Below are 12,837 nucleotides of genomic sequence, written 5' to 3' on the forward strand. Positions count from 1 at the left end.
GGAGCAGGGACGGGTCAGCGGACTGTCAGACATCGGCCAATACAGATGAAATGAACCTTATCGGTCGACACACATTCGGTTGCAAAAAGTGTCAAACCTGCACACGTGAGTCTTGAAAACAATATAGACAGAAAACAAATTACGATCCCTCTGTTGTTTTGGAAATGAAGAAATCCTGAAACATTTGTTTTGCATTTATTTTCATGTTATTCCTTGACAAAGTGACCATTTCACATATATTCAGAAGGCTGAGCCCCAGACTGACACGGCTGCAGTACAAGCCTTTAAACAGGATTGAAACTTCCTTAAAATCGATGAATATCTACATTTGCGTGCAAACAGCTTGTATTTGCTCAAGGTAATAAAACAGCGGGTAAGAAAGTGATTCCAGTGAGTTGAAGATCATCGTTTGAGTTAGAGCTTGATGTCTTTCAACCTTGAAGACTGCGAGGAAGGAGAGCACAGTCGGCATGTAATTACCCTGCCGGCTGTTATTGCAAAGTGTAAAAACGTGTAAAAAGAAATTGAGAATACATGGAAATCTCAGGGAACTAGAAGTTTGGTGCACAGACCGGAGGGCCGAGGGGGTCGGATTGTCAGTTTGATCCTTAAAGGAGGTGAGGTCTCGCTCTCAAATGTCAGGGCTCTTACATAACAACCCCTGCCTGTCACGACACACCAGCCTGACCCTCTCCCCGCTCTGGAGGGCCCCACCAGCACAGAAAGGTCAAGGTCCTGGAAGATGGAGAAAGGACTTGGCACGAATGCGGCGCATCGTGCTAAAGGTTATCGTGGGGCGCTGACCTTGACTAAGCGGGAATTCTGGCAAATTGGCAATAGGTTGAAAATCAAACTGCGCCCTCCAAGGATGAAGTCTCGCCAGCAGCTGAAAGATGACGCTTTTTCTTCAGAAGATCAAGCTTCTCTCAGTCTCAACTAGCCCTTTTCTTAACCCATCGCCTTTAAATCTCACATTTATACTTTTTGTTTTATAATATTATTATTTCATTCTCATTCCCCTCACTTCCCTCTCCCACCTGAGTGAGCCAAATACAGGTAGAGAGACAGACGCTCAGCTAAACAGGGGATAGCATTAAATAGTTACACTTTTTGTCAGGAAGATTTATTTTATTTTATTTTATTTTATTTTATGTGAAAAGCATCATTACTTAAGTGCTAATATAACCTGAAAGAGAATAATCTCCTTCTGATTCATTTTTTTAAAACTTATTTCTGGATCAGTTTTTATTGTGTGACATTTGACTTGTACCAGTAAAATTAAAATTGAAAAAAAACACAACATACCATGAAAAGGCGGTGCGATTTTATTTTTAAATCCTGCTCCGTTCCAATAAACCTGACCTCTGCTCTGCTGCTTCGTAAAACATCAGAACGATTTGATCCCTCGGGGACCAACGCGACCTGGGAGCTCGTTGCTATGACGAGAAAGAAATAAAAAAGGATATGATGCAAAAGAGATGTAACTTATTTCTACTCCGCGATGGTTTTTTCTCACAATCTCAAAACTTTCAGCAGCTTCATCTGTAATTGCTGAATCTATAATTGAAATGTTGCGTTCCAGAGAGAGATTTTTTTGCCTTGGAAGAAGACAGACTGTTTGTTTTTCCCACCGCCGAGACCTCAGGAAGCAGTCATGAAATGAAAAGCAGTCATGAAATGGCTTTTTGAGTTAAAAAGAAAATATTCGCCTGTAGTTTGAAGAAACAAATCCTTTGATTATGATTTGGCGTTTGAAAAAACACAGGAGACGACCTTGTCACCGCCGAAGGTTAAAGCAACTTCATCAAAGTTTACCACTTTATCAAAACTACAGAATGCGGTGGTTATTTCAGTGTTTGCATGAGAATACTTGGGTTTCTGTGACATCACAAAAGGGAGGCCACGCCTTTGCTCCTTCCTTCCTCCAATCAAGCTTGAACGTAAAGCAAACCAATTTGTGGCGACCGTGTTTACCATCACACGTCTGCGAGACGTACGAATGCAAAGGAGTCGGCTGGTTGTGTTTCCAGACCAGGTCTTTTTTACCACAAAATCCTGAATGTCTGTGGAGCAAAGAGGAGCAGGGTTTGTTCGTCATCCACCCAAAATAAATCTGCAAGACGTAAATATAGACACCCTGCGAAAGGGAGCCATCCTCTAAATTTTACGTTGAGGGGGCTTTATTATACTTTTAATATCAGTCATTTTTCCTCTCTCTAGTTTGAATTTATTTTTAATGGCTACATAGCAGCTGATGTTGGCAAGTGTGTGTGTTTGTGTGTGTGAGCTGGCAGACCCAGGTCTGCACCCGGCCTGACCTGCTGTGACCGAATCGCTGACTCTCAAAAAAAAAACTTGGGATGCAAAATGAAAGTATTAATAAAAAGTGCTTTTGCCGAGTATTTCTTCGAACACTCGCAGCCGGTCATGATGCCGCCGCTGGTTTGGGAGAGGCTTTATAAATGTTTTTTTTCTAAGTGTTTAAACAAAATTTATCATAAAACAATAAAAATGACAGCACAATTCAAGTCCTCCGTGTTTTCCAAAAATAAGACACGTGAATGAGAGGGTGAATTGATCTATGTCTTTATGTGACGTGTTAATGAGAGAGTGAATGGTTGTACGTGTCTGTATGTGGCCCTGTGATTGGCTTGGATCAGTTTGTGACCACCTCTCAGCCAATGACAGCTCGGCTAGGCTGACTGCATAGCTAATGAATGAATGAATGAATAATGAATGAATGAATGAATGAATGAATGAAAAATGTGACTAACCTGTTGAAAACCTTTGGAAATGGCAGAGACCTAATGAAGCCTCATCCTAATATTCAAAGATTGTTTCTCGTCGGACAAGAAACTCGGAGGAAGGGGTGCACAGCGCCTCCCTTCCTCACTCCTTCTTCACCTGGCAGGTCGCTCAACCCCCCGGGATAGTTTCTCTGTTTCAAAGGCAAAGAAAAGCTCAGGTTGATTTATAATTTTAAGACAAAGTTTTCTAAATGACTTGCATCTGCAGCCTTTTATCATCTTACAGCAGCAGCTGATCAGATTCTTCCACCCAGGGCGGTGGACAACACATGGAAAACTTGCTCATCCTGATGGACCTGCAGCTAAAATGAGATGTGGAACCTCAACATCAACAGTTTGCAAGTCCTTTTCTGGCTCCAATTTGCAGTTTTCATACATTTACGTTTTCTCTTGTGAAATAGTAACATTTGAGTTATTATGACATCTATTATTTTTTCTGATTTTTTTTTTATGTCACACACATGCACATACATGTTTTAAATATAACATTTTATGTGTTCATTTTACAATATAGAAGTTGCTCCCTTGATCGTGACTCACAGAAAGATCTCAGTGGGACCTTCCTGGATACAAAGCATAGATGTTGCATATAAACAAATACCCTGTTTACAATGACAATATTAATGTAAATATTTTATCCTGACACGCGAGTGTTAGCTGACACACATACCCAAGGGTCCTCAGCACTGAAGGGGATTTATACCAGTTTCAGTTACCTCTAACCTACGTATATACATCCCACTTGCAAAGCATGTGGAGGTCTGATATTTTTATCATAGGTACTCTTCACCTGTGAGTGACAGAATGTAAAACAAAAATCCATCGAAACACATTGTATGATTTTTAAGTAATTCATTTGCATTTTATTGCATGACATAAGTATTTGATCACCTACCAGCCAGTGAGAATTGCAGCTCTCACAGACCTATTAGTTCTTCTTTTAGAAGCCCTCCTGTTCTCCACTCATTATCTGAATTAACTCCACTAGTGGTCTGGAGATGGTCGCCTGCCAATGACCATCTTGATGATCCAGAGGAGGAATGGAAGAAGGTCATGTGGTCTGATAAGACAAAAATAGAGCTTTTTGATCTAAACTCCAACCGCTGTGTTTGGAGCAAGAAGAAGGATGCATACAATCCCAAGAACACCATCCCAACTGTGAAGCATGGAGGTGGAAAAATCATTCTTCGGGGATGCGTTTCTGCAAAGGGGACAGGACGACTGCACCGAATTGAGGGGAAGATGGACGGGGACGTGTATCGCATGATCTCGGCCGGCAACCTCCTTCCCGCAGCAAGAGCCTTGAAGGTGGACCCTGGCTGGGTCTTCCAGCATGACAACGACCTGAAACACACAGCCAGGCCAACTAAGGAGTGGCTCCGTAAGAAGCATCTCAAGGTCCTGGAGTGGCCGAGCTAGTCACCAGACCTGAACCCGATAGAAAATCTTTGGAGGAAGCTGGAAGTCCGTATTGCCCAGCAACTGCCCCGAAACCTGAAGGATCTGGAGAAGATCTGTATGGAGTGGGTCAGAATCCCTGCTGCCGTGCGTGTAAACCTGGGCAAGAACTACAGGAAACGTCTGATCTCTGTAATTGCCAACTAAGGTTTCTGTACCAAATATTAGGTTCTGTTTTTCTGCTGTACCAAGTACCTATGTCATGCATTAAAAAGAAAATGAATTACTTTAAAATCATGCATGTTTTGCAAGTGAGAAAAGCTGAAAAATCAGCAGTGTATCAAATACTTCTTCAAATACTCCGCACTGTGTGTGTCTATAGACACACGCATATATATAATATACATACATGTTTTTAAGCTGTATAGATAGCACACATATAAAAAACAAATCTACGTGTGTGTGTGTGTGTGTGTGTGTGTGTGTGTGTGTGTAATCTTAAAAACTGCATAATCCAAGTAAACGGTCTGCAGGCAAATTAATTACCTAAAAATCATACATGTTTTGCATATCAGAAAAGCTGAAAAATCAGCAGTGTATCAAATACTTGTTCTCCTCACTGTGTGTGTCTACATACATATATATATATATATAGAGAGAGAGAGAGAGAGAGAGAGAGAGAGAGAGAGAGAGACACACACACATATCTTTTATAAATACATGTTTTTAGGCAGTATGTATGTAGATATACATCTATATATATAGATGCATATATACATCTATATATATATACAAATCTACAAATATATGTGTGTGTGTGTGTGTGTAATCATTAAAAACTGCATGATCCAAGTGAACGGTCTGCTGGTTCTCCCTTTTACTTTGGGACGTTACTTCGGCCTCAAGTCTGTCCATAGATGTGCAACTGTGCACAGTATGGAAGTGAGACACACTCCATTGTCCGCCATCTCTCTGCACCATCTGCGCCCCCACCCCCCCCCCCAGCTACCACCCCCCCACCCCCCCGCCCCTCTTTCTTCGGCAATCAACAATAGTCTATTCTGTGTTGTCCCGTGCGAGTGGAGACACACCCTAAGCCAAGGCCGCGATGCGAGGGTTAGATTGTTGGGCGGCGGCCAACTGACGGGGACACAGGCTGGATTCTGGTCTGGGAACGAGGACCCGCTCGGGCACTCGGGGGGGGCGGCCTTGTGATGCGGCGGCTGGAAACCTGCAGGGACTACTCAGCGTGGCTTCACCTTCCCCTGGTTCAAAGCTGCGTCTCCTGTTTCTCATCTCCAGCTCGCGTCTACAGTGCAGACGAATCCCGAGCCTCCCTACACACCACAGGAACACACACACACAAGCAAACACACACACACACACACTGCACCCGCCACAATACAGGTCCTAATTTCCACAGGCTGAAGGTCAGCCGTTATTCATGACATATCATGACGATCTCATAAGTGCCGATGCTGGAGCCCCCCCTGCTGTCCCCGCCGAAAGGCCAGACTCCCGTCATTGTCCCCTAATGTAAATCTGACACACCAGCGCCCAGTCTGAGGGTCCCTGTCTGCAGCAGGATGCCTAATTATATAATTATTCCTTGTCTGATTGCGCCTGTGCGGCCCGGACCAGGGAGGGCCTTTGTGCGGCCGCTCGGCTGGAATGCGCTGCCTTTGGCATTTTTCTGCAAAAGGGCAGCTTTCTGGAGGGCGCTGCCAGAGGGAAGGCGGGTGAGCTCATGGCTGCAAGTGCCCACTCCTATTTTTCTGGCCGTATCACTCCGAGTATCACTCCTAATGCGTCGCCCTGCAGGTCTCTCTATCTACCTCTCCATCTGACACCCTCACATCTGGACAATCCCCGTCTCTTGTCCGCGGGTGTCCCTCCAGCAGCGGCGCTTAACTCCCCGTCCTATCTCTGCTTTTCAAAACCGACAGGCGGCTATCTCGCAGATGCAGCGGCTTTTCGGGGGTAGAAGGCGCAGGATTTGGCGCCCCGACGATAAGAGCCGACACGTCGGAGCGCTACTGTGAAGTCAAGCGACGGAGGGCTACCAAGATAGGAAACCGCGGCTTGTTTCTGGAGACGTGTCCGGGGGGATAAGAGAGGCTCGAGCACGTGCACGTGTTAAGGGAGATTACGGTCCGGGGCAGGGAGAGAGGGGACGACTTAACTCTTTTCTGCATCAAGGCGGGTGTTACATAAAACTGTGTTCTCCTGCGTTACAACAAAGGGTCCTGACCTTTTCTGACATTTACATCAAGCGCTCCTCGGCCTTTCCACGCGGCGACGGGTGACTTTTTCTTCTTTTTCGGGGGGAGTTCTATCGCTCTTCCTGTAGATTTTTTAGTCTCGCAAAATAAAAAAAGCACATTTATGGGTATTTGGCTCCATCTGAGGCGGACCTGTGGAACCAAAGGTGTCAAAGTCTGAACAGTCGCCATTGTGAAGCGGTGCTTAAATACATCATCGCCTCGATCACTTACCAGACCGACTATAAGCATTGACCTTTATTTGCTCTTTGCCTCTCGACACAGGAGGGCCATTCGAGCTCTATTTTCTTCATTTGTGATTAAAAATACCATCCATACAACTGTGGCCTTATAAGGCTCATGCAGAGTTGAATAAAGGGAAAGCATCATGGAATTTAGTGGATGTAGGTTCAGCTTCCCAGTTGCTTAATCTGGCCCATCCTAGGAGAGCAGAGCCCGACAGCTACCAGATTTCTGTTCATGTCCCCGCACTCGTCCGGATTTGAGTGTGAGAGAAATAAAACTGCAGCTGAGTTTTCAAAATATTATCAGATTACCAATCTTTTTCTTTAAAACAAGAGGAAAACTTTAAGTGTAAGCAGAATCTCTGCAGCAGGACTCTGGTAACTGACAGCTCTGGACGAAATTCCCATAGAATTAGGAGCTGATCCCAGCGGCCGCCGGTCAAAGCCCTCTGCCAGTGATCAGTATGTGAAAGAATGCTGTCAGGAACGAGCGAGACACTGGGGACCCAGTATTCCCCTCCCTGCAGGCCCTGGATGATTTTTCTAAATTACGTGAAGCCAAATAATGCAAACCCGAGAAGAAAATGTGATCCTTCGGAACGAACGAGGGACCGTGTCGGAAATCCGAGGGTCCGGGTTCCGGAGCCAGGACCAAGACCGCCCTCGCCCCAGCGTAGCCGTGAGAGCCTGATGGTTGTGCACGTTTTGCTTAAAAGTACTGGGATCTACTGAAAAATATGCTGGAATGACACCAGAGCCAGATCTCTTTTTGCGATATGCTTATCAGGAACAGTGGTTGCTCCACAGCACCCCTGCTGGACAAGGTTGGTACTGCACAATGTGCAAAGTTTTTACTGAGGCTGCACGCTTCAATCCCGCTGATGCTAATAAGACAAAAATAACTTTTTCTTCGGAAAAAAATAAATGGACAAATTCAGCTTATATTCTTGAGCAGGCGGCCGCTCTTATGCATCACAACGGGAACATTCTTCACTGGTGATTTCAAGCTGGCAGGTGGAGCAGAGGCAGAAAAACACCAGACCTTTCCTGGAATTCTCCGCCTCGGCCCTAATCCTGCACTCATCTCACACTCCGCAGATAGAGAGGCTTTTAGAAAATATGACATGCCAGGAGATGGATAAGGTGACATCACAAAACGGCTTCTTCTGGTGTATTAATTTTGAGTAATAAAATTAAAAGTGATGGGGGGGTTTGAGCAATAAAACAAACCCAATCAGCGTTGGAATGTCAGTAATTACTACAAATGTACATGCTACTGCGCTGGAATACATGTTTTTGATTATGTATACATTTCATGGTAATTAAAAAAAAAACATTAGGGGCATTCTGATTTAACACGCATTATTTTACTTGGGAAAAAAGACAATAAATTATGAATCCTTTTTTTTTTTTAAACCTTGTATAATATTAGTTGGAAATTATCACAGCCACTGTAATTAACATTTCTGATTCAAAATGTCAAAAAAAGGAACCATTGGAATTGTCACCGATGATGAGGTTTAAACCCACAAAAAATAAAATTGCAATAGTATTGGTAATTAGGTCAAAGGTCATTTAATTTGGAAAGTGTTTGGCCTTTGGCAGCGAGTCGCATTAACCCTGCAGTTCCTTTACATTAAATAAAGCTGCAGTTTGATAACCAAAATCTTAACAGACTTAAATAAACATCAGAAACATTGCAAATGCAGGCCACTACAAGGGAGTTATTCAGGTAAATAATGTTTTAAAGCGACTGATCGAAGTCAATTCCATTTGTGTGAACAACAAAACTTTCAAACCTGTTATGAATGTCTTTTCGTCCCAATCGACCCTTGCAACATGTCAGAGCTTCAGTTATTGATTGATTGATTTGTCACTATGAAATAATTCTGTGACTGTTTTGACAGTCGACAGTTACTTTAAATGCTGGATTCACCTAAAATAAAGACTTTCAAGCACCTAAAGTCAAAGAGGTGCACGTGAGGACTTGGGTCATGAAGTAATCTTCCTGGACGTCTCTGGATGTTGCCAGCCGGCGTTCAATGACGATTCTATATTGATCCATACGCCAATTAGTTTCTAGTTCAGCGCCTACCAAACTTTTTTTTTTTTAGGTCGAGCACCCGGGGCTGTGGGATGGCCAGATAGCCCCACAGTCAGCAGTTGCACATCTGGTTGAAAAGTTACATAATCGCTAGATGATGCCAAACACACGCCAGGATTGGATGTTTTCATATCTGAGTGCACTGAAAACAAAGACTGATGCATATTCGTGCTGCTGTGTGTGTGTGTGTGTGAGAGAGAGAGAGAAAGTGCGTGTTTATTTGCACTGAATCTCTGCGGTCGACCCCCCCCCCCCCCCCCCGTGTTAGGGGGGGTTAAAACATCTTTACATCATCGAAATATCAATGTAATGCACGGCTTTTAAATAACGTTCGAGTCAATGCAGAAACTGTAGCTTCCTGTGAGGCTCAATATTGAACCACATGTGGTTGGATGAAATGGGCGAGGTGTTTGTGTGTGTGTGTGTGTATGTGTGTGTGTGTGTGTTAGCGCGTTCAGCCGAGCGTGCCCATCTCTTTCAAAGAGCTGCGGCGCACATTCCCGGCTTGCGTTTGGACCGTGAGGCGGTGACAGTCGATGTGTCTGAACTCGGCCGCGAACAGGCCGAAGAGGCAGAAGAAGAGCAGCACCAGAGCCCACTCACAGGCGGCGGCGCCGGACCGGGAACCAGTGTTGTGGAGGATGGACACTGGGGAGGAAATGGCCGTCAAGGAAAAAAAAAAAAAACTAAAATGTGCAATTGCAGTAACAATAACAATTTATAGAATTCCATTTCCAGTAAGTAACCTTTCGTGTCCTTTCTCACCTCTCTGTCTGAACCCCCCCCCACACACACACACACACACCAGCCACCCATCCCCGCCCACCGTCCACCCCTTTTATGACCCTGTGATTGTAAAGGGTTCATCCGAGGGCCGGCTGCAGGGCAGCTCTGTCCAAACACCATCTCTGCGCCTGAATCAGCCAGTGCAAAGTAGAACACCTACAGCTACAGTAATTAAAAAAAAATCAAAAAAAAAGATTATATTATCATAAATATTTGTTGGCATTTATAGGGCCGGGTGAATGATACTATTTACAAAAGTGACGAGGGAATGTAATTCCAAATTTCGATACCTATGTTTTGTTTTGTTTCTAATCCTGGAGTTCTATGTGCTGTTTTTCAGCCGCTGGGAGGAGCTTGTGCTAAAAGGTCAAAGTCAAAAGTCTTTATTATCTCAGACAGAGAAATTCAGGTACTCGTGTTGCTCAGCACACAGAGCCGCAGTAAAATAAGTAAATAAGATACATCTTTCCTCTCTGCTAACCCGGACCACTCGGACTGTCAACCTTGTTTGCTTTTGGACTTTGCATAGAAAAGTTGATCATTTGCTTTTGCACATATTTTATCACAGGTTTTGTTTTAAGTCGAGTGTCAGTGTGTGTGTACGTGTGTGTGTGTTCGGTAGACTCTTCCTCACATAGTAACGGTGCAACATGACCTCAGTGGGCCTGTTTAGTACTTCCTGGAATTATTACAGATGCAGTTTTGGGAGCATCAGAGAGGAAGGCCAGGGGCTCGAAAGGATACTGACGATGACCAGGATGGTGCAGAGGACGCAGCAGGTCGCTCTGACGGGACCGACCCAGCAGCGGTCGGCGGACGGCTGCGCTCGGTAGGTCAGGTACAGCTGCGCCCAGAAGTAGCCCAAGCCGCAGAAGAAAGCCAGGAAAGCTCCCAAAAGGTGAATTCCCATTAACACCGATTGCTGAATAAGTTGAACACACACTTTTTAGGGAGCAAGTCAAATGAAGTTTGAGAAAATATATGAGAAGAAAGGATTAAAGTGGAGAAACAGGAGCAGTGAAACCCAACCTCGAGCTTGAAAGGACGCAGCCCGTCCCTCCCGTCTATACTTGACCTTTGAGTAAAAAGAAAATACTTCCCACAGAGGAGCAGCTGCTCTGCTCCACAACAACACCATCTTCGCCCCTGAGGCCAGTGCTCTTCGGCCAAAGCGCCCAGTGATCAAACGATGTTATTTTTACGTCCGTTGCGAGCAGGTGAATGTCACAGAGACAGCGGCTCACCTGGAAGTTACCGATGACGGAGATTCCAATGCAGGAGACGAATCCCAGGACAAAGCTGATGATATTTGCCTTCCCGTGGTCGCCATAGTCCCTCACCTGCTGGAAACGGATCACCACGATCCAGAGCGCTAAAGGAGGGGGCGGGGAGCAACAGATAGGAAGTCAGATCTGAGAAAATTCTTTGTGAAATTGTATCGGACACCTCGCAGCAGTTCCCGGCCGACGGTGAGGAGGAAACATCCTGCGGCGCCGTGACCTCAGTGAGGTCAAATCATCAGAAGGAGGTAAAACATTTGCAGCAACTGAAGGGCATATAATATTCACAAATATCAAGAAAATAAACCTAAAATTAAAGAGCATTTGGAGGTTCAGAGCCTGAGGTCTTGACATGTAAAAATGATATAAATAAAAGTGTTTTACCTAAAAAGGAGCTGATGTTGCAGATCTGCGCAAAAAGGCAGCTCTGAGGGTTGTAGGTGCCACACTGACTGTTAAAAACAAAACACAGGAAATAAAAATGTTTTAGAACTATCCTGGCAAAAGTACTTTCATATTAACTGTCACACACACACACACACACACACCTGATATAGGGAACGCCCTCTGTCAGGTTGACTGATCCATTGGTTACCGCTATTGCAAACCTATAACACGGGAAAACAGTTGTTTTACACTTGAGAAATTAAAATCCAGTTTTCATGTGCTTGTCCTGAATGCACAAGCGTGTGTGTGTGTCTGTATGCTTGCACTTTGAGGACCTGTAATAATGTTTAAACCCAACATCCACCTTCTTCTTCTCCTCTCCAACGCCGAAACATGCTGTTGCACTGCGTCCATGACCACATGACATACATACCTTTTATTTTCTAACCTGCAGGTGCAGTCTGGGGTTTTCAGTCAGGTGGCATCCATCAATATGTTAAAGTAAACTACAACATGAGTCCCGCCCTCATGGCTCCACCTGTGACATCACCGCTTCCCCTCCCACTGAGTCACCCCCCCCACCCCACCCCCCACCCCGAGCCCACACAAGCTCATCAATTGAAAGTGAGATAATAGCAGAGATAGTATATAAAACATACAGGAATGCCGTGGAACTACAGAATAATCACATGTATGTTGCTGCTACAGTGCGAGGAGACAACAAGGGTTAATGAGGGTTTTATACTCACACACTGCAAATCCCTAACGTGGCAAAAACAGCCAGGCAGAGAGGAAGCAGCACCCACAGCCACATGTTACAATGCAGCTGATGTACAGAAACAGACAGACGCAGACGCAGACACAGACACACCCACGTCAACACCCAGACCCACACCCCCACACACACACACACACACACACACACCAAAATCTGTTTAGGCCAATGTAAATGTCAGAATCAGAATCAGAAATATTGTATTGATGCCCGAGGAAATTGTGTGAATCCAGATACTCCATGCATAATGATATAGAAATAAGTAGAATACGATGAACAAATCTCTCATGTAAAAGCATTATTGATCTTTAAAAAAAAAAAAAAAAAAAAAAAACAATGTGAAAAAAACATAGCAGATGAGAAATTCTGTATTCCATCACTCAAAGTAATGTTCAGGAACACAAATGTCACAGGAAGCACATGTGTGTGTGTGTGTGTGTGATAGAGAGATCTTGGTACTCACAGTTACAGAGAATGGCAGGTGAGTGAAAAAGCAGCTCCCCGCCCTGGAGCTCTATCTCCATATTTACCATAATGACCCAAAAATCCTCCTAAAGCCACGTGCAGAGTCACAGGTGTCGGGACAGGAGAGGACGTGAAGGATGACCACAGGAAAAAAGGGAGCGTCAGCATTACTTACTATGGAGTTTTAAACACAAATAAATCTGATAAATTGGTTTTGTTCCTCTATTGTTCTAAGAAAATAAAGATCTACACAGAGCATTACGGTAGTGATTCTAATTTATAGCCTGGGTGTGGACTGTGAGACGCTGGATTTTATACATTTACAACCT

The 12,837-nt window shown here is 44.4% G+C and overlaps 1 protein-coding gene across 1 annotated transcript; it reads right to left on the reverse strand.

The window, feature by feature from the left end:
* Window positions 1-8,056: 8,056 nt before the first annotated feature.
* tmem150b (transmembrane protein 150B) lies at window positions 8,057-12,096 on the reverse strand. The gene is made up of 6 exons (XM_086170535.1): window positions 12,018-12,096; window positions 11,430-11,489; window positions 11,266-11,333; window positions 10,846-10,973; window positions 10,346-10,523; window positions 8,057-9,463 (listed from the first exon to the last, which is right to left on the reverse strand). Exons 1-6 carry the CDS (start codon window positions 12,080-12,082, stop codon window positions 9,270-9,272), a joined length of 693 nt encoding a protein of 230 aa, XP_086026661.1. The 5' UTR covers window positions 12,083-12,096; the 3' UTR covers window positions 8,057-9,269.
* Between the last annotated feature and the right edge of the window lie 741 nt (window positions 12,097-12,837).

The sequence above is a fragment of the Fistularia commersonii genome, chromosome 23, assembly GCF_037954325.1.
Source record: "Fistularia commersonii isolate RoL2024-O1a breed Wild chromosome 23, RoL_Fcom_v1.0, whole genome shotgun sequence".
NCBI classification, from domain to species: domain Eukaryota; kingdom Metazoa; phylum Chordata; class Actinopteri; order Syngnathiformes; family Fistulariidae; genus Fistularia; species Fistularia commersonii.

Coding starts and splice junctions, on each gene's coding strand:
- tmem150b (XM_086170535.1), bottom strand. CDS start 12,082: ATGTGGCTGTGGGTGCTGCTTCCTCTCTGCCTGGCTGTTTTTGCCACG. Junction 11,490..12,017: donor ACGTTAGGGATTTGCAGTGT/GTGAGTATAAAA, acceptor CCCGTGTTATAG/GTTTGCAATAGCGGTAACCA. Junction 11,334..11,429: donor GAGGGCGTTCCCTATATCAG/GTGTGTGTGTGT, acceptor TGTTTTTAACAG/TCAGTGTGGCACCTACAACC.